The sequence below is a fragment of the Danio rerio genome, chromosome 8 (assembly GCF_049306965.1).
Source record: "Danio rerio strain Tuebingen ecotype United States chromosome 8, GRCz12tu, whole genome shotgun sequence".
NCBI lineage: Eukaryota > Metazoa > Chordata > Actinopteri > Cypriniformes > Danionidae > Danio > Danio rerio.
The window spans coordinates 22,431,851-22,454,235 of record NC_133183.1 but is presented as its reverse complement, the minus strand read 5'-3'; the positions used below and the strand labels follow the sequence as shown (position 1 = coordinate 22,454,235).

Sequence of the window (22,385 nt, the reverse complement as noted above, 5' to 3'; positions counted from 1 at the left end):
CTGGTCAGACAGGTACCAATGCCATATTGGCACCAGGTTGTGGTACCCAGCCCTCCTTAGAATCCTTCCATAGAGTTCTTAGCTCTTGGGTGGCTGTCCCCTACCTCGGCTCCCCTCACAATGTAATCTTATATCATTCACACCGCTCTGCCTCCATCCAAGTACAGGCCACGGTCCAGACTCCAATTAGTGGTCACACTAACAGGCGGAGATGACGCCTGCCCCTCAAATTACCCACAGCAGCATGTTTAAAGACTGCAAGGGGGGCATTGCTGCTGGCACACCGTGGGCTGATACCCAGGAGTCAGGCAGCTCTGCTTTAATTAAAGGGTGATTTTTCCATTTGTTTCTGGAGTTTGTGTTTCAGAAATTTTTTTTTAAATGCAATGCCACCCAGTATTATAACCCCAGTGTACTCAGGTACAACGGTAGGTTGGCATTGATGGACAATCTCCAGAGCTCCAGAAGGGAAGCAGGGCTGTAATCACCAAAAGCTCTTGTGGTGCAAACTCCTCAACTTTTTAACAAAATCCATATGCCAGAATTTCCACAGACGTTGCATAGACATGGCCCTTTCTGATTGTAATTCTAGGATATGTAGATACTTCTAGACAGAGGATTAAAATCATAAGAATGTTCATGTATGTGGTTTATTTTTCAATCAATTAAACTTAAATGACCATATTAAAAAAATCGAGCAGATTCCAAAATTCACTATCTACTCCCTCTAGTGGATAAAAATGTAACTGAGACGTAATTGGAGTTGCATTATGGGACCTTGGTCTTTCTTTCATTAAATTTTAACCTTGAAAAGTTTGAAAAAGTGACTTTTATGAACATTTTTAATAGCTTAAAGTGGTATTTTGTCTGGGTTGCTGTTGTATATTATGCTGAAAAAACTGGTAATAAGCTGCCAGTACATTTTTTTGTTATTTTACAAATTTAGTTTGTAAATAATATATTGTCTCAAACTACTAACATGTCAATAAAATTCATTTTGTTAAGCTTTAAAGATTTTGTAAAGCCATTGACTTTCATAATATATGGTCAATAGTAACCAGTTTATAACATTCTCCAAAATGTCACGTTTTTTTTGTTAAACAGAGAAAAGAAACTCAAAGAATTGGAACCACTAGTGCAGGAGTGTCAAATTCAGTTTAGTTCAACCCTGCTTTACCACACTTATCTGTAGGTTTCGAACAAGCCTAACTTTGACCAGGAGTGTTTAATTAGGGTTGCACTAAACAGGAGATATATCCAGCTGCAGGCCCGCAGCACACACATTTTAGGCACACACAATCTAGGACACACGATTTAGGTAAACCATATATGGTCGCCACCTATTGAATTTCACAAGTATGGTTTCTCATTTCAGTCATAATTATTATTATATCGTTATGATCATTTTAACATCTCTGCAGTTTCTGAACTAAAATTATGTAAATAAAAATAAATGGTTAAAGTCAATTATGACTTTATTCATGTGTCCACAGACACAAAGAAATCATAGACCGTCTAATGTTGGATTAAGTGTAATAAATTAATTCAAGCTCTTAATATTATCATACTTGGTTAAAATCACTTTGTTGTAAAATATAAATAGCTAACAATAATATGTCACTTACTACTATAGTTAATAATTTAAACAATATATATATATATATATATATATATATATATATATATATATATATATAAGTTTTTGTATATAAACTACTATCTGTCACAGCTATATATATATATATATATATATATATATATATACTTATTATTTTTTTATTATTAATAGTTAATTTGTTCCTATGGCTAAATTGTGGTTTTAAAACAATTTATTGCTTACTATAAATTACTACAGTATTAAATGTGGGAAATCATTAATTAAAAGATTATTAGAAAATTAAGCAAATAAATAAACACTATTAAATCTCTTGAGTAAAATATTAATATAGTGTTATACATTTGTTACATGTAAAAATATTTTTATTACATATAATGTATTATTGCCTATATAAACTTGCTATTATTTCCTTCATTTAAAAATTAATGCATTATATAAACTAAACCTGTCCAAATTAGATCGTTTAGCAAGGCCAGCAAACGAGTATCTGCTATATTATTGTCAGATAATAAAGACTGATCAGCTATAATGACTCATTAAAAACTGTTCAGTCTATTATATTGAATGGCGATCGGAAACAATGCTCCCCATTCGGCCGTCTCGATTGCAATATTTGTGAAATATAGTAAAGTAAACACTATTGTTTATTGTGTACAATATTTATTAACCACATATATCAAAATATATCGATGACGATGTTCAAAAAGACGTTAATAACACAACATCCGTCGTAACCATATATGGTTTGCCTAGATTGTGTGTCCTAGATTGTGTGTGCCTAAAACGTGTGTGGTTCTGCGGGCCTGCAGCTGGATATTATTGCTAAACAGTGCAAAGCTGAGTAACTTTTTCATTTTGGGGTGAACTATCCCTTTAAGAAGTCTCCCTCTAGTGGATAAAAATGTAGTTAGTATGATATGGAAATGAACGCAGCAGATAAGCTTGTTTTTTCTTGGCAGAGGAGAAAACTGCTTCAAAATAGATGTCCTAAAGTGTTAATAAATAAATAAATGTTGTAGTCCATCAAACATTAATGCACACTTATATGCAGGAATACCTTTTGGTTGTAAGATAAATGTGTTTCAAACAGCTAATAAACTGTTTTCAAACACTTCAGTCACGACTGCCCAAACAAGCTTCACTGCAAACATACCTGCAGCAAGGGTACACATGATATATACACATTATAGTGTGGTTTAGTGGCTTAAAAGTTGATGATCTGAATTTGACACCAATGTTTGGACAGTTTAAAAGAATTGCTTCAGATTGGCCTTGTAAAATATCAGTCACTTTGCAAAAAATTTGGACAACAACAACAACAAAAAATCAGTGTCTGAAACCTTTTCAAAAAGCACCTTTCTTTACTTTATTCAAAGTATATGTGTTTTTGATTGCAAGAGGAATCTTTGGAAATGTTTGGGAAATTTTTTTCAGCAGAGTAACTACCTCATCTCCAGTGTGTCGCGTGTTTGTTATTGTTTTTTTTTTTTCAGATCGTCTCTCTCCATGTGACAGACCTGAACTCATACTTACAAGATGACACACTCTTGAGAATGCGATAACAATGCAGAAACTCATATCTCTAAAGTGCTGATGTGAGAACTTGTGACCACAGGGCTGCATATTTTCAGCTCTTCCTTGTTTCTGTTGAGTTTAAAAAAAAAACATAGAGCTTCCTCTGCAATGTGGCCTGGTCTTTCTCACATTTCTGAATGTTAAAGTAATTTAACGTTGAATCTGTCAGTTCAGTGATCCATTGATGCCATAGTAGCTTGTCTCATCTTCATTTGTAGCCATCAGGCCTCTGATAACTGCAAGACCTGAGCAGAGAGATAGGTATTAGTAAAGTGAAAGTACACAAGGAAACAATTTGATTAAGTATATTTGCACATGATATAAAGCTAGATATGCAATGCTCAGCTATCTAACAAAATAACTTACAATAATGGTTTAAATTTATATGTTAAAGGGACTAAGCCGAAAAGAAAATGAATACATTTATATGTTATGGAAAAATCAAGAAAAAACTAAAATATATAAAATTTTGTTGAAATATTGTAGGTTGTAATTTTTTTTTGCAATATTTTTCATGAATTTAACTGTATTATCTTTCCGTTTCTAAAGATGTTTTGTGACTAAAATATTATTTTAGTAAATATATCTGTTTAATAAATTTGTTTTGTTCAAATGCACCAAAATATATTACCCATGTTCACTGAGAAATGGATAGAAATATTCATTTTCAAAATGGGGTGTACTCAATTATGCTGAGCACTGTATGATAACATTAACCTTACATTGTTACTGCACAATGCTAGTCAGCAAAAAGTTACTACAAATTTGAGCTATTTCAGCAAGTTAACAAACATCTGCTATATATTTACTGGACATGGAATAGTGAAATAATTTTAAGTAAGTGTATGTAACTTTATATATCCTTTACAAACCTCAAAATACACATCTTTTTATTATTATTTTTCTACTTGATTATTTAAACAATGTGTTACAAAAGCAAAAGAAATGTTTTGAGTTTGGTCATTAATAATCCAGGTTTGTTTGTCCTGTTATGTGTCAAAAATATATTTTTATTGTGTTATTTATAATTACATTATATTTATATATATATATATATACAGTTGAAGTCAGAATTATTAGTTCCCCATGTTTATTTTTTTCCCCAATTTCTGTTTAACGGACAGAAGATTTTTTTTCAACACATTTCTAAACATAATAGTTTTAATAACTCATTTCTAATTTATTTTATCTTTGTCACGATGACAGTAAATAATGTTCCTTCATTCATTCATTTTCTTGTTGGCTTAGTCCCTTTATTAATCCGGGGTCGCCACAGCGGAATGAACCGCCAACTTATCCAGCAAGTTTTTACGCAGCGGATGCCCTTCCAGCCACAACCCATCTCTCACTCACACACACACACACACACACACACACACACACACACACACACACACACACACACACACACACACACACACACACACAACGGACAATTTAGCCTACCCAATTCCACATGTTTTTGGACTGTGGGGGAAACCGGAGCACCTAGAGGAAACCCACGCGAAGGCAGGGAGAACATGCAAACTCCACACAGAAACGCCAACTGAGCCAAGGTTCGAATCAGCGACCTTGATGTGAGGCGACAGCACTACCTACTGCACCACTGCCTCCCCCGTAAATAATGTTTAACTAGATATTTTTCAAGACACTTCTATACAGCTTAAAGTGACATTTAAAGGGTTAACTGGGTTAATTAGGTTAACTAGGCAAGTTAGGGTAATTAGGCAAGTTTTTGTATAACAATGGTTTGTTCTGTAGACAATCTGAGAAAATATTGCTTAAAGGGGCTAATAAATTTGACCTTAAAATGGTGTTTAAAAAATTTAAAACTGCTTTTATTCTAGCTGAAATAAAACAAATAAGACTGTCTCCGAAAGAAAAAATATTATCAGACATATTGTGAAAATTTCATTGCTCTGTTTAACATCATCTGTATATATATATATATATATATATATATATATATATATATATATATATATATATATATATATATATATATATATATATAAAAACATCTATTATTTGCACAAAAAACTTATTTAGCTTTATCTCTGTAACTCAAAGACATTTGTTGTTTAACAAAATGAATGTGTACTGCTGCTGACAAACCACAACATGAAAAATGTGTAACCTTTTTCATCAGAAAATAAAAGTATTTATGTTGTTTTGATGATGTTCCTCTAGAAATAATCCTCCATGCTTTATAGATTTGGACTGTTCTGAAATATACATTCACTTAATATATTATTTTATTATATTAATAATATATTAAGAACTTAATATATTATTTATTTATTTCAGAAACGAATGGTTCTTCAGGTTTAGGCTAGTTCAGAATGTGAAATAGTGTACCAAGTTTAAATGTGCTGCAAAAGTTAATTTTGTAAAACCTTTGGTCTTCATGATTTTTAAAATCAGTTAAAACAATATAATTTTTAAGTTGTTTTTGAGACAAACTATTTGTTTTATGTTAAATTTGTAAAAATTGTTACGTTAATTTAATCGACTTATGTGATTTGTGACAACATGAGGGAATTGTGTGGAACCCAGTATTATTACAGTGTATCAAAATCCCTGTCGGCTGTCGGTTAATTCAACCAGCACCACACATTCAGTAACATAACAAACCTGGTTTGAAACTCCAGCCAACAGAATTTAAATTCTTACACTAACAAAAGTTTCTTTCAGTTCCTCTTTTAGTGCAATATAAAGACCAGCATCTAGAAATTCTGTTAACAAGTCATTGAATATTCATCAGTATTTCAAGTTGAGACTCACGTCTGCGAATCGTAATGGGCCAGATGAGAATAGTAGCCAGACAAAGAGCTGCAACAGCAGACACGCCAGCTGTGACAATGACCATCACGTTGTGGTAAAACCATTTACAGTCAGATTCCAGTGTTCTGTCCACAAAGAGAAAAATAACATAAGAAACAGTAGAAACCTACAGCTCAAGTCAGAATTATTAGCCCCCCTGTATATTTTTTTTCCCCCAATTTCTGTTTAACAGAGCGATTTTTTTGAACACATTTCTAAACATAATCGTTTTAATAACTCATTTGTAATTACTTTTATTTTTGCCATGATGACAGTACATTATATTTTACTAAATATTTTTCAAGATACTAGTATTCAGCTTAAAGTGAAGGATTAGCTAGGTTCATTAGGTTAACTAGGCAGGTAAGGGTAATTAGGCAAGTCATTGTACAACAATGGTTTGTCCTGTAGACTATCGAAACAATATTACGTAAGGGGCTAAAAATATTGACTTTAAAATGTTTTTTTATTATTATTATTAAAAACTGCTTTTATTCTAGCGGAAATTAAGATTTTCTCCAGACGAAAAAAAAAAAGGGAAATACTTTGCTCTGTTAAACATCATTTGGGAAATATTTGAAGAAAAACAAATTTACAGGAAGGCTAATAATTTTGACTTCAACTGTATATTAAACGTTAGAATAGTTTCTACAGACTCTGCACACACAGGCCAACCACAACACACACACCCAGAAACATTAAAACAATGAGTGAACATTTGTCCAAAAATGAGACAAAAAGTGGATTATCGGTTTAAATGCATTCAAGATGGAATTGGCAAACAAGCAGAGCATTTAAAGATTGTACATTCCCAGCCACTCCAGTCACAAGCTTGTCTTGCAGTTTGTAAAGAGTCTTTCATTGGAGATGCTGGACTGCACTCACTGACAAGGATGTAAAGCCTGGATTATCATGACTCCCAGTCCGTTGGCCACCTTATCAGTGAAGCTCATTGCACCGTACACAAAAGCGCCACTTTGCTGTGAAAAGAAACATTTTCATTAGATTCATTGATTAAACAAGCTGTTTTGAACTGGCTTCGTTACTGCTCCTTTTTGTTTTGTTACAGCCAACTCAGCCTGGCAAACTGACGTTTAAACAGTTTATAACTGATATTTTTAAAAATGTTTCATAATGGTCCACTACCATTAAGTATTTGCAACAAAAAAACAAACAAATATTTTTTTATTATTTGATGTGATATGAACAAGTAGTCTGTATCCAAGTCTAGGGGCACTTTGTCAAATTAACTGTCACAAAAACAAGCAAAACAGCCAATAGCTATGTTTCCATCCAAAGATGACAATTAAACTAGAATGTCGCCTTAAATATTTGTGAATACAGCAACATTTTTATCCAGTTCGTCAGAGAGAACAAAATCATAATTTCCTAATAAACTGGTGCTAAATATCGAAAAGAAAAAAGGTGAATTTGATTAATTTATAATTATTATTTTTATTATTATTATTATTATTACTATTACTGTATATCATATGTTTTTTTATTATTCAGTTGTTGTTCAGTATTGAATATACTGTATGTACTTATAATTGTATACAGTTGAAGTCAGAATTTTTAGCCCCCCTGAATTATTAGACCGCTGTTTATTTTTTCCCCAATTTCTGTTGAATGGGGAGAAGATTTTTTTAACACATTTCTAAACACAATAGTTTTAATAACTCATCTCTAATAACTGATTTATTTTATCTTTGCCATGATGACAGGACATAAGATTATACTAGATATTTCTAAGACAGTTCTATACAGCTGTGACATTTAAAGGCTTAACTTGGTTAATTAGGTTAACTAGGCAGGTTAGGGAAATTGGGTATGTATAATGATGGTTTGTTCTTTAGACAGTCGAAAAACAAAATGCTTAAAGGGGCTAATAATATTGGCCATAAGGTGGCTTTTAAAAATTAAAGGCTGCTTTTTATCTAGTCGAAATAAAACAAATAAGACTTTTTCCAGACGAAAAAATATTATCAGACATACTGTGAAAATTTCCTTGCTCTGTTAAACAGAATTTGGGAAATATTTAAAAAAGAAAAAATATAAAAAAGGGGCTAATAATTCTGACAACAACTTGTTTGTCTGTTCATATTATTTTGTTTAGCTCAAATCCTTTTAACTCTGTATATTTTATATGTTTTAAATATGTTAAAACAAACTGACAGTATGCATGATTTTTTGTTTTGCATGGTGGAATTTATTCGATAATTGTTTTCATCGTACTTGATTTTTTTTTTTTATTGAATAAAAAAATCCTACTTAGGATATTTTGTCCTCCTTTTTTATGTGCATTTTAAAAATGTATGCACATCTTGGCATTTCCATTATACATTTTTGTGCAATATTTCCAAATAAGCATAAAAATAGGTGAATAGAAACAGATATTGAAATTGTTATATGTGATACTGTTTTCACAATGGCATGATGGTATTTATGTATGCAAACATCATAAAATAATTATTACTTATTAGTCAGGGATATTAAAAAAAGTAGGCTAAATGGTTTATACGTGTGCAAATATCTTATATGGCCTTCTATGAACATTGCAGTCTACTTTTAAATCAATGTGTTTACTAATAAAATACTCCAGTAAAAAACAGCAACATTTAAATTCTCTAAAAAAAGGTCATGGAAGTATGAAAGGCAATCGATAAAAATGTATTTAAATCATAAAATTTGATGGTTGACTGACAATCCATCAAAAAACAAAACAGCCAATAAAATTGCTGTATTTGAGACAATTCTTTCAATGATATGCTGAGATGTTTGTATACACACTTTAAAAAAATGCTGGGTTCCACATAATCCATTTAAGGACAACATGAAGGAATTAAGTTGACACATTAATTTTTACAAATTGAAGTAGATTAACCATAAAACAATTAAGTTGTCGCAAAAAGAATTGTGTTATTTCAGCTCATGTACGTGTGCAAACATCAGTCTTTATATTGTCCTCCATGAGTATCTGACATCAACACAGTCAACCTATTTTTAAACCTGAACATTCTTGTCAAAATCATACACAGTTTTGCAAACCCCTTTCAAAAATGGATTTGTTGATATATTTATATACATTTAAGACATCATCACATACTGTCTGATCTCCGATTAGATTGGCAGTCATGGACAGAGACATGACCAGAATGACAGCAGATCCCGCACCCAGCAGCACAGCGGCTCCGTAAACCCGTGAACCCATGTTCAGATCCACCAAAACCCAAAAGGAAAATGCCATTATGGGCACAAGACCTGCAAAATAGGTCATCTGAAAGGGGGAAAAGGCATATGAGGTGTGTCGTTTGATTTACAATATGCTGAACCAGTCGGAGAAAGTGTGGGAACTCACAGAAGTGCCGATCCATTTGCTTACAGGCTTCATAACCAGAGAAGATACAAAGCCGCTGACGTACATAACCAGGGGAATGGTTGCAATGTAGTTCTGCAAAAACGAGAGGATATTACGTGTTATTTTATCATTACAACTGCCCAAACCAGCCTTATAGCACAAATGTGGTTAAATGTAAATAAGTACAAATACGCTGTGTAAATATTATTATTATTATTAAATTTTTGGTACAAGAAATTAAAGTTACTGTGCTCCAAAGAGAAGGGTAAAGTTGGTTTTATATTCACATATTCTTTCAACTTCTTAATATAATTTCAGAAAAGTATTGTTTGCAAACTCTAAATAGGGAAATCATATTAGCACACAATGACTATCAAAGTACAGCATTGTTCACAGTCAGTTAAATGCTGCTCATGTTATATTATACTTGCATTTGATTTCAGAGGGAATATTTCAATTAAATCAGCTTACTATCATCTCAAAAACATGCAAGAAGGAGATGCTTTGTTTCTGTTGAGGACTTAGAAAAATATGATCATGATTTTATCAGCAGCAAAGTAGATTACTGTAATGGAGTCCTCACTGGCCTTCCCAAAAAGACAGTCAGACAGTTGCAACTCATCCAGAACACTGCTGCCAGGATTCTGACCAGAACCATAAAATCAGAGCACATCACACCTGTCCTCAGATCTTTACTCTGGCTCTCAGTTACATTCAGAATAGATGTTAAGGTATTACTACTTTCTAACTTACTGTCTATAAATCACTGAATGGTCTAGGACACAGGTGTCAAACTCCGTTCCAAAAGGGCTGCAGCTCTGCACAGTTTAGTTCCAACCCTAATTAAACACACCTGATCAAACTAATTGAGTACTTCAGGCTTGTTTAAAACCTACAGGTAAGTGTGTTGGAGCAGGGAACTAAACTGTGCAGGGCTTCGGCCCTCCAGGAATTGAGTTTGACACCCCTGGTCTAGGACATCAATAAATTACAGATATGCTCACTGAATACAAACCTAACTGATCACTCAAATTCCAAGACTTCATTCAAAGCAGGGCAAATCCACCTTCAGCGACTGCACCCCCAGCTGCTGGAACCAGCTTTCAGAAATGATCAGATGTGCTCCAACCTTAGGCACGTTCAAATCAAGACTGAACACACATCTGTTTAGCTGTGCCTCTACTGCAGGGGTAGGGAACCTATGGCTCAGGAGCCACATGTGGCTCTTTGATCAAAAATATGTGGCTTTCCAGTTGTCTCTTTTCAATAATATTTAAAATTTTTAATTACTAGAAATCAGTTTCCTATTGAAAATGTTGTATACATATATATTAATAAAGGAATATAATGATGAAGGTGATAAAAAAAAGGATAAAAAGAGAAAGAATGATGAAACTTTAATTAATGACTATTTGCATTACTATGTTTTTTTTTTCTATGGGTCTATGTTACAAAATGTAAAGGTACAAATGGAATCAAACATATAATTTGTCAAAGATGCCAAAAGGATCAAATATGTTTCATGTAAAAAGAAGAGATAAGTAAAAGAAGAAATAAGTTTAAGTAATAGACGAATGATGTATGTGGTAATGGGGTGGGAAAATAACAAGCTTGTGCTTCATCCCACTCCATTTTCGACCATGTTGAAATGTATTTTTGTTCATGATATTTTATGTATGATATTTTTGTTCGAAAATAAATTAAATTAGATTAAATCAAAAATATTTTCTACAACAAAATGAATAAGAACTCAGTTTACAATAAAAGGACGTTTTAACCAATGCGCATATGTGGTGCTGTGGTTTAACTTGAATCGCGATAACAATAAAGAGCAAGTTATATTTCTTACATTTCTATGGTAAACTCACACGTAAATTCAAACATTCAGGTGGCGATGGCAAAAAGAAAAAAAATCTGCAAATTGTCCTTTTTTATACATTGTTGTGCGTCATATATTTTTTTATTATTATGCATGGACATATATAAAGGTTTTGTGTATAAATATATAAAGGTTTTGTTATATATGGCTTTTTAAAAAATGCATTTGACAAAAAAAAAAAAACTGAAATGGCTGCTTGCTGAAAAAAGGTTCCTGATCCCTGCTTTACTGAATGAGCACTGTCCTATGTCCCAGAGCCTTTTTTTCTTTTTCATTCCTTTAAAACTTATTTTAACACATTTTAATCTGTTTTTAATAATTTTTATTCTTTGTTTTTATTTTATTATATTTGTTTCTTTTATTCCTATTTATGTAAAGCACTTTGAATTACTTATTTGTATGAAATGTGCTTTATAAATAAACTTGCCTTGCCTAAAGGGAAACTTAAAATTTTGCTTTACTATTTTATTAAACAAAGCCACACAAAGATTGAATATCAAAAAGAATATAAAACCAACTTTACCTCAATGCTCTAAAGTTTTAGTGGACACAGCTGACTTTCATGTGGACCAAAAAAAATTTAAATGTGTTCTACAATGTTATTTTTATAGATTTATAAATGAGGTATTTATTAAGGTACTTTCAATAATTAAATGTATATGTTTTTTCAAATTTTAGTCTTTTCATTGTAGTTGTTTAATTAAATTATTCAAATTTTTTATGTTTATTATTTTAATGCGTCTTTTAAAAAAATAATTTTAAAATTACTTTCATTTAGCCTTTTTTAAAAGACTGAAACTATTTATTACTAGAAGTTTTAGGCTAAATAATGGCAACAAATATTCTATTAATGTTTAATATGTTTTAATTAATGTATAATATTCAAGTTTACTAGAAATGGCCTATGAGTTTTTATTGGGAAGTGTCATGCTCCTCACCTTTGGCAGTAATAAGGAGTTTGTCAGATACATCGGGATGTACGTTTGGGACATGTTTACGATCAGTCTAGTGCACATATATAGTAAGGCAACCTGGAGAAAGAAAACAAAATGATTCCTTTGATATGATTAAACCATTAAATATATTATTATTATCAGTTTTAAAATGATTATTAGGTGATAATTATGCAGTACGCATAATCAGGGGGTCTGTGTTTATTGTTTATGTCAAAATTGAGAGGTCTCTATAAGATCACCTGATAGAAGGCTGGTTCGACGAGCCAGTGTTTCCATCGGAGCAGGGCTCCAGAGGTTTGGGAAGAGCAATTGGAAACCTCAGATTTTCCAGTCTCTTCACCCTCCTGAGGCTGAACGGCTTCTTTAGTGCCCAGGTGAAAAATGACAGAGGTAACTGTACCAATGCCCCATACTGTAAGTGCCAGATACTGTAACAAACAAAGACAAAATATATATTTTATGAGAGCATTTAAATAAATAATATGCTAAAGAATGTTGGCAAACAACATTTTGTTTTCCATTGAATTGTTTTATTTTGTCCTGAAACTCTTTTGTTACCAGCATTCTTCAAAAACTCTAACTGTTATTGTAAAACTGTTACTTGAACTCTGCCTCTTTTGTTTAAGCTGATCAGTTAACAGCTGCAATGAGAGAGACGGAAGTTCCTTCGATCAATGAATCAATATCTGACCTTTGTTTTTCTGAAAAACAAAGGTGTAAAAAGGCCATAACTTGCAGAACTGTCTTTTGAACTACTCAACATTTGCCTTTTTAATTGACATATATAATTAGAATATGCAGAAGATCCTGCAGGAAGATCCAGCTTCTCTCTACCACTGCATCATCAACAGCAGAAGCGTACATATCACATTCAAAACCTCTTTCTGAAAACTTGGCATAGTGTACTTCAGTATGTTTGTAACTGATATTCATTAACAAAAACTTCCTCAGTTGTTTGTTATATTAAAATAAAATTAACCTTATTAGAATCCTCGATTGATTATTGCCACAGTGCAATTCAGTGACTGGTGCCCTGTTAAAAAGGAGTTACTTATTTGATACTCACACTCACCTTAAGCGAGGAGTGACCAAAATATCAATATAATAATATTTATTTGAATATTTGAGACAAACCAAAGAATTTATCACTATAATATATGGTGCCCAGCGTAAGGCTGACTTAGATTGAAATGGAAAATTCTGTTTTATCGACACAATGTTAATGCACTAGGAAAACTGCAATCAAGGTAACCTTAGCAGGAGACTAAATCAGCCATCAAATTTATAAAGTAACCAGTTGCAAAGCAAAAGCGGTTCCCTCTAAGTCTGATATGATTGTTGTCCCTGCTTAACGACTAACGACGGTATTATCTATGAATATGTTTGTGAAGTGATTACAGTTTGATATTGGCATTTGTGTAAAAGAATATTTATTATATATTTGTTAAGGATATACAACACAAATGTATCTAGTAAATAAATATGGCTGATATAACGGCAGAGACCCCCCACTATCAAGATTTTTTTTCAGCCTAGCACAAAATTTCCCTGTACAACCAAAGCAGGATATTTCCCTAGCCCACGATCAGAACGAAGTTTTATATTTGAAGTTTAGGGAGCTCAAACATAGGCTGACTGATTTGCGTATAAGTATAATTTGAAGCTAAGAACTAAAGTATGTAGGCTGTCTTAGGAGACAAAGGGTTTACAGGCTATCACTGAAACCCAAGAAGCACAGCTCCTGTAGTGTGAAAACTGACATGACAACTCTGCAAACAGAGCTGGACCACACTCAATTGTTAAACAGAGGAGTTAAATTCTCTGAGATCTAGCAAAACTAAAGCAGAGTTAAAATCAGCATTTCTTAACATAAGAGAGAAGCAAGAAATGGACAAGAAAGATATGCTAGGTAAATTAAATTATATTATAAACATGATTAGTGAATTGTATGGAGCCAGATATTTTTCCTCCTAGCACCCTGAATTACAAATTGAGCACCCCTGCTCCTTTGATTCAATTCAATTCAAGTTTATTTGTATAATACACTTTACATAAATTATTGTTCAAAAGCAGCTTTACAAAAGGTGCACACTATTACATTACAATCAAATTCGGAAAAGTATATTAGTTACCATAACTTTAATTGCTACAAATAATTTTTAAAAACTAGAACCGAATAGCTTGTTTAACAGTTAAAGTTATTATATAAAAACATAGTTAACCTAAAGTTATATACCATATAGGTGATGTCCATAATTCAGCCAGTAGGGAACCCCTGATGTGTAGCTTTGTAGAACGAAAGCATGATCAGAGTAGCAGTGATACCAGAGCCTCCAGTGGTCTAAGCTATAGAGTCCAACTCTCATAAAACTATCCTTTCTCCACCCAAGATTCACATTATACCACGTTAGAATAGCCAGTCATTAGTTAGAGAATTGACACATGGCGTTGAAGTGTTATATCCTGAAACCCGTTGAAACAGCATTGAGTTGTACCTCATAGAGGTAAATTTTTTGTGTGTCAAGTGCTGTATTCATCAACCACCATTCTGTGTATGACATCCATTATCTTTGTGGCGTAGACTTACTGGCACGTCAGTGGTAAACGTTCAAGTTTAATTAAATAGAGGGGGGTGTGGGGTATTCATTTAAGAGTTACAACACAAGTTTATCAATCAAAATATAGCTGATATAACACTAGAAATGGTGAGATAAGCTGTAAAAGCCTCTTATCAAGCTTCTTTTTTTTAGCCTAGCACAAAATTTCCCTGTACAACCATAGCAGGATATTTCCCTCCCCCAAGATCAGAACAAAGTTTTATATGTTTGAGGAGCCTAACATGAACTAACAACGAGCAACACTTTCACATTTTTCAACATTTATTGATAAACTATAATCTAATGGGGAAGACATTGGTGAACAAAATCATTTTTACAGCTATTTTGGCACACAAATGTGTTCTTAGACCTTCTAATGCTGATCGGTTTGAAATGCAGCAGATCGTCTTGACCATGTCATGCGTAAATGCGTTGAGCTGCTGCCATGTAATTGGCTGATTGGAAATTTGCGTTAATGAGCAGTTGGACAGGTGTACCTAACAAAGTGACTGGTGAGTGTATAGCTATAAGAGAGAATGATGAAGATGGGATCCTCTACCTGTATGCAACTTCTTATATAAAACAGATATATATTTTAAAACCCTTGACAACTGAAATGAGGCTATGTATGAGAAAGTCTTAAATCTGATTTATATTTGGTGATGATGTCTGTGGGCATCACCATTTAAAATGAAAGCGCACCTTTTCACTTAATGTCTTATTTCTCATCGTTAAAAAAAAGACGTATGACAGGAGAGTGGAATCCAAAAACAAAACTCTGACCAATGTGAGTAGAGTTTACTTCCACGAGAATTGTGTTAATAATTTTGGTCTGTTAAGAAACTTTGCCATGTGAAAGCGAACAGTACCAAGAACAAAAAGCAACTTTATAACAATTTGAATTGGTGTTTGGAACAATCCAAACAATCCACAGCTGTAAAAGCACCCTAAAAACTACGTGTAAACAGGATTTTTCAGAAAAAATGTCCCCAAAACAACATAGGAAGTCATGCAGTGTATTTGTTTTTTTACTTTAATTACAAGCTGTAGTAATAGAAATCAATTAATATATGCAAATTCCATTAAAAAATGTTGATTATGATTTTAAAAGCTTCAGCTTGATATTTATCTTAAGTACAAATATTCAAATTTGGTCTTTTTTAAGTCGGCAATGGGCATATTTGCATGTACTCACTCTAAATGTGGGAACATCAGCCCAGCTCAGATTCTGGGTAATGGATGGGTCCTCTGTTTGTTGGGATTGGAAATGAAACAAGAGCCACGCCACAGCATACACCGTAATGTTTGCCACCACTGTGAAAGCATACCTGTTCAGGAATCAAACAATCCTTTAAATGCATCAATGACAAAGTTGCATGAGACTCAATAGCCAGAGTTTCGTTAAAAGTCTAAACTCTAAACAGAGTCTAAAAAGAGACAGAGAAGAAAGACATCTGTTCTTTCTGACTCACATTACAGATAAGTGTTTGAACAACAGAAAATAAAATGTAGGATGTGCTTGTTTCTCTTTTAAAAAAATGATGCAGATTATTAAAAAAAGAAAATGATCATTAAACTTGCTAAGTAGGGCTGTCAAATTAATCGCAATTCATTATACCTGAAATAAAAGTTTGTATTTACATGTCTTGTTAGTACTGTGTCTATTCATTATGCATGTTTACAAACACACGTCAAATACAGTAACAAATTAAATAAAATACTTACCTACATATATATATTTTAATTCATATAAAATAGAATTTTTTTTTTATTTAGTTTTCTTGTGGTTTTCTATTTTATTTCCAAGACATTATTTCATTCTCATACCTGTACGAAGTCAGTTCCACTTTGGCGTGTTCACAGTTGACCAGCTCAGGAATGAGTGACAGGTGGGATATCTGAGTCGCAGCCCAGCCTGGAAGATGATGATGAATGGGATGATGTAAATGATTCCCAATATCTGCGAGGTTTTCTCATCACATCCGATACAGGGGTTGAATATGAATGGGAATGAGGCAAACACACTTAATGTTCCTGGTAGGAATGGAGAGTGAAGTGAGCAGTGATTGTAGTGAAATATGATACTAAGGAAGTGTTGGTAAATTTTGGCAAATTCTAGTATAGCAATATCCGTCATGGCCAGCTGTTCATCTCAGCTGTTATAGTAAAGTAATTTTGACAGAAAATAATGTGGGCACACATAGTGCTAAATAGATAATAAATACACTATTATATTTTTTTAATTATATTTTGCTGTAACTTACTGGCAGCATGGTTGCCAGCAAATTACTGTAATTTTACAGTAGCCTCTTTTTACAGTAGCTTACCATAAATGTGTTTCACAGTAGCATTCCCATATTACAATTTCTGAAATTAATTAATTTTACAGTATTATTACATTACAGTACTTTTACTGGATAAAAAACACTGATTAACATTCAAGTCTATCATTTTTTACAGCAGCAGAACTGCTTTTATTTACAGTAGAATACCACAAATTCCTAATATATAGTAAGTTACTGTAAAAGTTATAATGCAGTGCACAATACAGTAGTGTACTGTACAGTATGCAAGTGGTATTTTAGTGGGCGTTTTTGACGCAAGTTACTGTAAAATTGCAGCAGTCTAACAGCATAGCTAATTCAATAATAGTTAATGCAGTAGGCACAGATATAAATTAATTATTTGGTATCTCTACTTTAAAAAACTATATTAAAATTAGATAAAGCAAATCATATTCACTTTTGCTTAGGTAGAGGGGCTGCATGCGTTTGCATCTCATTAAATAGGCTACAAACCTACAACTTAAAACTTAGACTAGCTTAAAGTATATTCAGTATGAGAATTCGTAAAACTTAAATAAGTAGTATTGGTTTTTATTTTAGCCAATAAAAACTGATCTATTTAAAATGTTATATATAGATAGGCTGTAAAAGGTAAAAACAAGGGTTTTACAGTAGTTAATGTTAAACAAATGGTAGCCTATGACGTTATCTGAAAAGTAGGTAAACAAAACACTTCATATCAAAAAGCTTGATTATCTGAACATCACGAACAATCCATTGACATTTTAAAGACAAACACTTCAGGTTTTGTTTTTAATTCAAGGCTCTATTTTCTACCCTTTTGGTGAAAAGTACACCTTACAGCTGCCTGACGACAGCTGACGAGCTTCCGTTTATTTTTCCGGTTGAGGGGGATTCCTGTCAGAGGGCATTTACGGCTTCACCTACTTAGGTAATATGCAGAGAGTTAAAGTGTTTCAGGTTGACCAGAGATTGCTGTAAAGCAGCTCATTAAAGCCTTAACTCTTTCTAACTTATAATGAAAATGAGGAGATCAGACTATTTATATTTACGGCGCGCTCCCTCAGTTAACCACAGGTACGCGCTTACCCACTAAATGCCAAGTCTTTCTTTTCCCATATTTTCCACATCCTGACGTCCGATCCGATTCATAGCCGACAAGCGGAGTGCAGATCCCATCAGCTATCTGTCCGACCAGCAGCAGTGCACCTGCGTTTGTGTCCTTAAAACCGAGAACCGAGTGATAAAACACCAGCAAATAGGTGAACCACATAGACGCGCAGAGATCATTGAAGAAATGACCCACGGCGTATGTCAGTCTCCTGCACACGGGTAAAGTCACCGGCTGATCCGGCATCCTGAATCAACTATAAACCAAAAAAAAAGATCAAATAGACGCTTTTATACGCAGTCAGCAGCAAAGAGTCAGTGGAAAGAACTGAACACCAGAATCGCACTTATTGATGCTTTAGTCCTGAAGTAAAAGTGAAATGGGTCCTGTCAGCGATTGTCTGCATCCAGCAGTGCCCGTTTTCGGTTTTATTTCTTCGTCTGACACCCACGCTATAACTCGAGAAAAGGGGATGTTACCATTAAATGATTTTCATAGACAGCACATGCCCTCTTTTAAAGCAGGAAAAGATGCCAGCGTCTCATTTAACTGTCAAAACAAAACACTATCACGTGCTGAGAAACCAGCGTGAGAATTTAACATAAAGCTCTGAAGCTATCAAAGCTTTGAAATACATTTAAAAGCAAATTCAAGCGCAAAAAATGCAACACTGCTCATATTATAATTCGTTTACCTAAAAATTAAAATGGTTTATTCACCCTCCACTTATTCCAAACATGTCTTTAATCTATATATCTTTTAAACACAAAGGATGCAAAAGCCCAAAGAAACAGAAGAAAGAGACGGATAAGCTTTAGAACTACTTGAGGGTGAGGACATTTTCATTAAGATAAAGAAATATAATAATGGTTGCATTTATTGCCTCATATCTTGAATGTTGTTACATTTTAGTCCTGGAAGCAAATATTTTTCCATATTAGTATCATTTACGTTATTAGTATCTACACTGGATATTGGAATAAAAAATGTAAAATTTGAACTAATAGAAAAATACATTATTTGCCCTAAACAATATTTTCTATCTCCATCGGAACAATTTTATATAACTTGGTACAAAACATATTTGTCTTGTTGAAGAAAGTCAATTAATTTAAATTTTCCTTTTGTTCCAAACAAGAAATGTTGAGGTCCGAATTATTAGCCCCCCTGTTTGTTTTTTAATGGAGAGATTTTAACACATTTCTAAACATAATAATAACAACTCATTTCTATGATGCTTCTATACAGCTTAAAGTGACATTTAAAGGCTTAACTAGGTTAATTAGGTTAACTAGGCAGGTTAGGGTAATTAGGCAAGTTATTGTATAACGATGGTTTGTTCTGTAGACTATCGAAATTAAATTTATTGCTTAATGGGGCTAATAATTTTGACCTTAATATGGGTTTTAAAAAATTTTAAAAAACGCTTTTATTCTAGTCGAAATAAAACAACTAAGGCTTTCTCCAGAAGAAAAAATATTATCAGACATACTGTGAACATTTCCTTGCTTTGTTAAACATAATTTGGAAATATATTAAAAAAAAGAATAAAAATTTCAAAAGAGGGAAAATAATTCTGACTTTAGCTTTAATCAAAACAAAAACACCTCTAAATTTGATCACTTGAGCCAATGAAAAATAAATCATTTGCCTTAAACAATATTTTTTTAAATCCATGAAAGTACAAAGCACATTGAGCTTCTGTTTAATATGCACACGCTAGCCTGTGTGAGTAACCTCAGTAAATTTTACATTGGTCAAAACAAATATTTCTTAGTTGATCTCTAAATTAAAAACATTTATATTTAATTATGTTTTGAACTTAAAATATTACTTGAAAAATAAAACAAATAGTTATTGTTGTTAAACTATAATATTAAACTGAAATAAAGATAAATTTTCACTTGGATAAAGTACTGGGTGATTTTGTGTGTGTGTGTGTGTGTGTGTGTGTGTGTGTGTGTGTGTGTGTGTGTGTGTGTAAAGTGTACCTTCTGAAAAGGCACTACCATAATGGCAGCATTTGTATCTTTAATTCTGAGACTGCTGAAACTATGATCACATTTTTTGTAAAGACTCGTATAACAGACCACACAAACATTTTAGCAATAATATGACTTCTGTTTGGCACCATAAATATGCATGGATCAAAACTAACAAAGTAAATCTAATTAAGATAAAGAACTAGAAACTTAATTATCTGATTGGGAAATGAGTATTTTATAAAAGACATTTCTAAATATTTTTGCCAGATGTTACACTATATATAAATGACTACACCTGGTATTACTAAATAACAGTTCATTTTTGTTAACCTTTTGTTAACATCTAATACACTCACAGATGTCTGATATGACTAAATGACATTAATATGACAGACATGTCCATAGCTCATTCATCATAAAATAATAATGTTAGATGTTGCATTTAAAAGTAGTTCACCCAACAATTACATTTCTGTCATTTATTCACCCATTCACTTGTTCAAATTCTATTTAAGTTTCTTTCTTCTTCCTCTTTGAAGAAACGAGTTACCCATTGATTTCTTTGGTAATTTCTTTTCTATTGAAGTTGATGGGTCACAGAACCAACATTCTTCAAATGATTTGCTTTTGTGTTTAACAGAAGAAAGAAATTTGTAAAGGCTTAAAACCTCATGAGGAAAAATAAATGATGAGGCAACTTTCATTTTTTGGGTGAACTGTATCGCTCTAGAGTCTGGTGACTGGAGGGTATTTGAATATAAAGAACGAATTGTCAGGAAACCAGTTTAAGATGATTTGAGCTTAGTGACACAGGGTGCTATCCTGCTGGAAGTAGCATCACATTGTGGTCACTGTGTGGACATTGGTAATCAACAATGATCAAGCAGGTTGTGCTGTTTAAACAATGCAAATTTTGTATGGAGATGCCCAGAATATGTCCAGAAAAAACAAAACAAAACACTTTTATCCTGAGCAGCTTACACAAGACAGGACAGATCAATGCTTTCATGTTGCTTCCACATCAATGTTGTTGAAGAAATCGAATCTCATCAGAGCAGGAAACCCTTTTTCAATCTTCCATTGACAAATTTGAGTGAGGCTCTGTAAACTGCAGCCTCAGGTTCCAGACCTCATCTGACAGGAGTGTCACAAAAGAAGCTGTTACATTCAAAAACTCATCTCTAACTTTTTGATTAAGGTGCTAATTCTTATTAATTTAAACGTAGTTCTTCTGCTGAAGCTTATCTGCTGTCAATTTGTGCTCTCAGAGATGCTCTTCTGCAGACAATGCTTACAACGAGTGTTTTTTTAAGTTCCTGTTATTTAAAATTCTGTCTTTGAGTCAATCTGTTCAATCTTCTATGACCTCCGGCATCAACGTGGCTTTTTCACCCACAGAACAGCTGCTCAATGGATATTGTCTTATTTTTGGACCACTCTCCGCAAAACCCTAAAGATGGTCGCAAGTGTTAAGATACCAGTATACAAGACATTTCTGAAAAACCCAGACCGGCCTGTCTGGTACCATCAACCATGTTGAAAGTCACTTACATAAACTTTATTCCCCATTCTGATGCTCATTTTGAACTTCAGCAGATCGTCTTAGTTCACTTCAACATGCCTAATTGCAATGATTTTCTGTCATGTGATTGGATATTAAATATTTGTGTTACATTTTATCAGGTGCAATTAATAAAGTAGCAGTAGCTGGGTTTCCATCACCATGGCAGAATCCGAAATTACCTCTATACAATCGTTCACTATTCTCTACATTAGTCCACTAATATAATGCATTCAAAGGAATGAATGAAAACTAGTCAGTGAATTTGAGCACAATAAGAGATTCCATTTAGTGCTTTGCTGATCGATAAATCCCTCAGTCAGATATCAGCTGGTCAAACCCTGTGATAATTATTTAACATTTAGCTGTCAATTGGTAATAAAGTATTTTGATTTCGGTCATGTACACAAACAAAAATAATAACAGTTTGCCATCTTGTGGTCAGATGCGGGAATTCATTTGCCATGCAAACTATTACAATGCATTAAGGATATTCTCTAGCAGCAGTTGTACATTCATTATTGCTGTGCATGGTAGGTTTGATTGAGCGCACTTCAGAATGTCCATTATGGTTTTGAACACCACAAATGTCTGCTCTCTCAAAGTGCGCTATTTA

The 22,385-nt window shown here is 33.1% G+C and overlaps 1 protein-coding gene across 1 annotated transcript; it reads right to left on the bottom strand.

Moving 5' to 3' along the window:
* Nucleotides 1-2,967: 2,967 nt before the first annotated feature.
* On the bottom strand, nucleotides 2,968-18,640 carry mfsd12b (major facilitator superfamily domain containing 12b). The gene is given in 11 exon segments (NM_001423440.1): nucleotides 2,968-3,438; nucleotides 5,978-6,102; nucleotides 6,902-6,996; nucleotides 9,123-9,293; nucleotides 9,375-9,467; nucleotides 12,192-12,284; nucleotides 12,449-12,637; nucleotides 16,002-16,134; nucleotides 16,634-16,721; nucleotides 16,724-16,840; nucleotides 18,202-18,640. Coding segments are annotated over 11 exon segments (1,452 nt in total). The 5' UTR covers nucleotides 18,470-18,640; the 3' UTR covers nucleotides 2,968-3,358.
* Nucleotides 18,641-22,385: the final 3,745 nt, after the last annotated feature.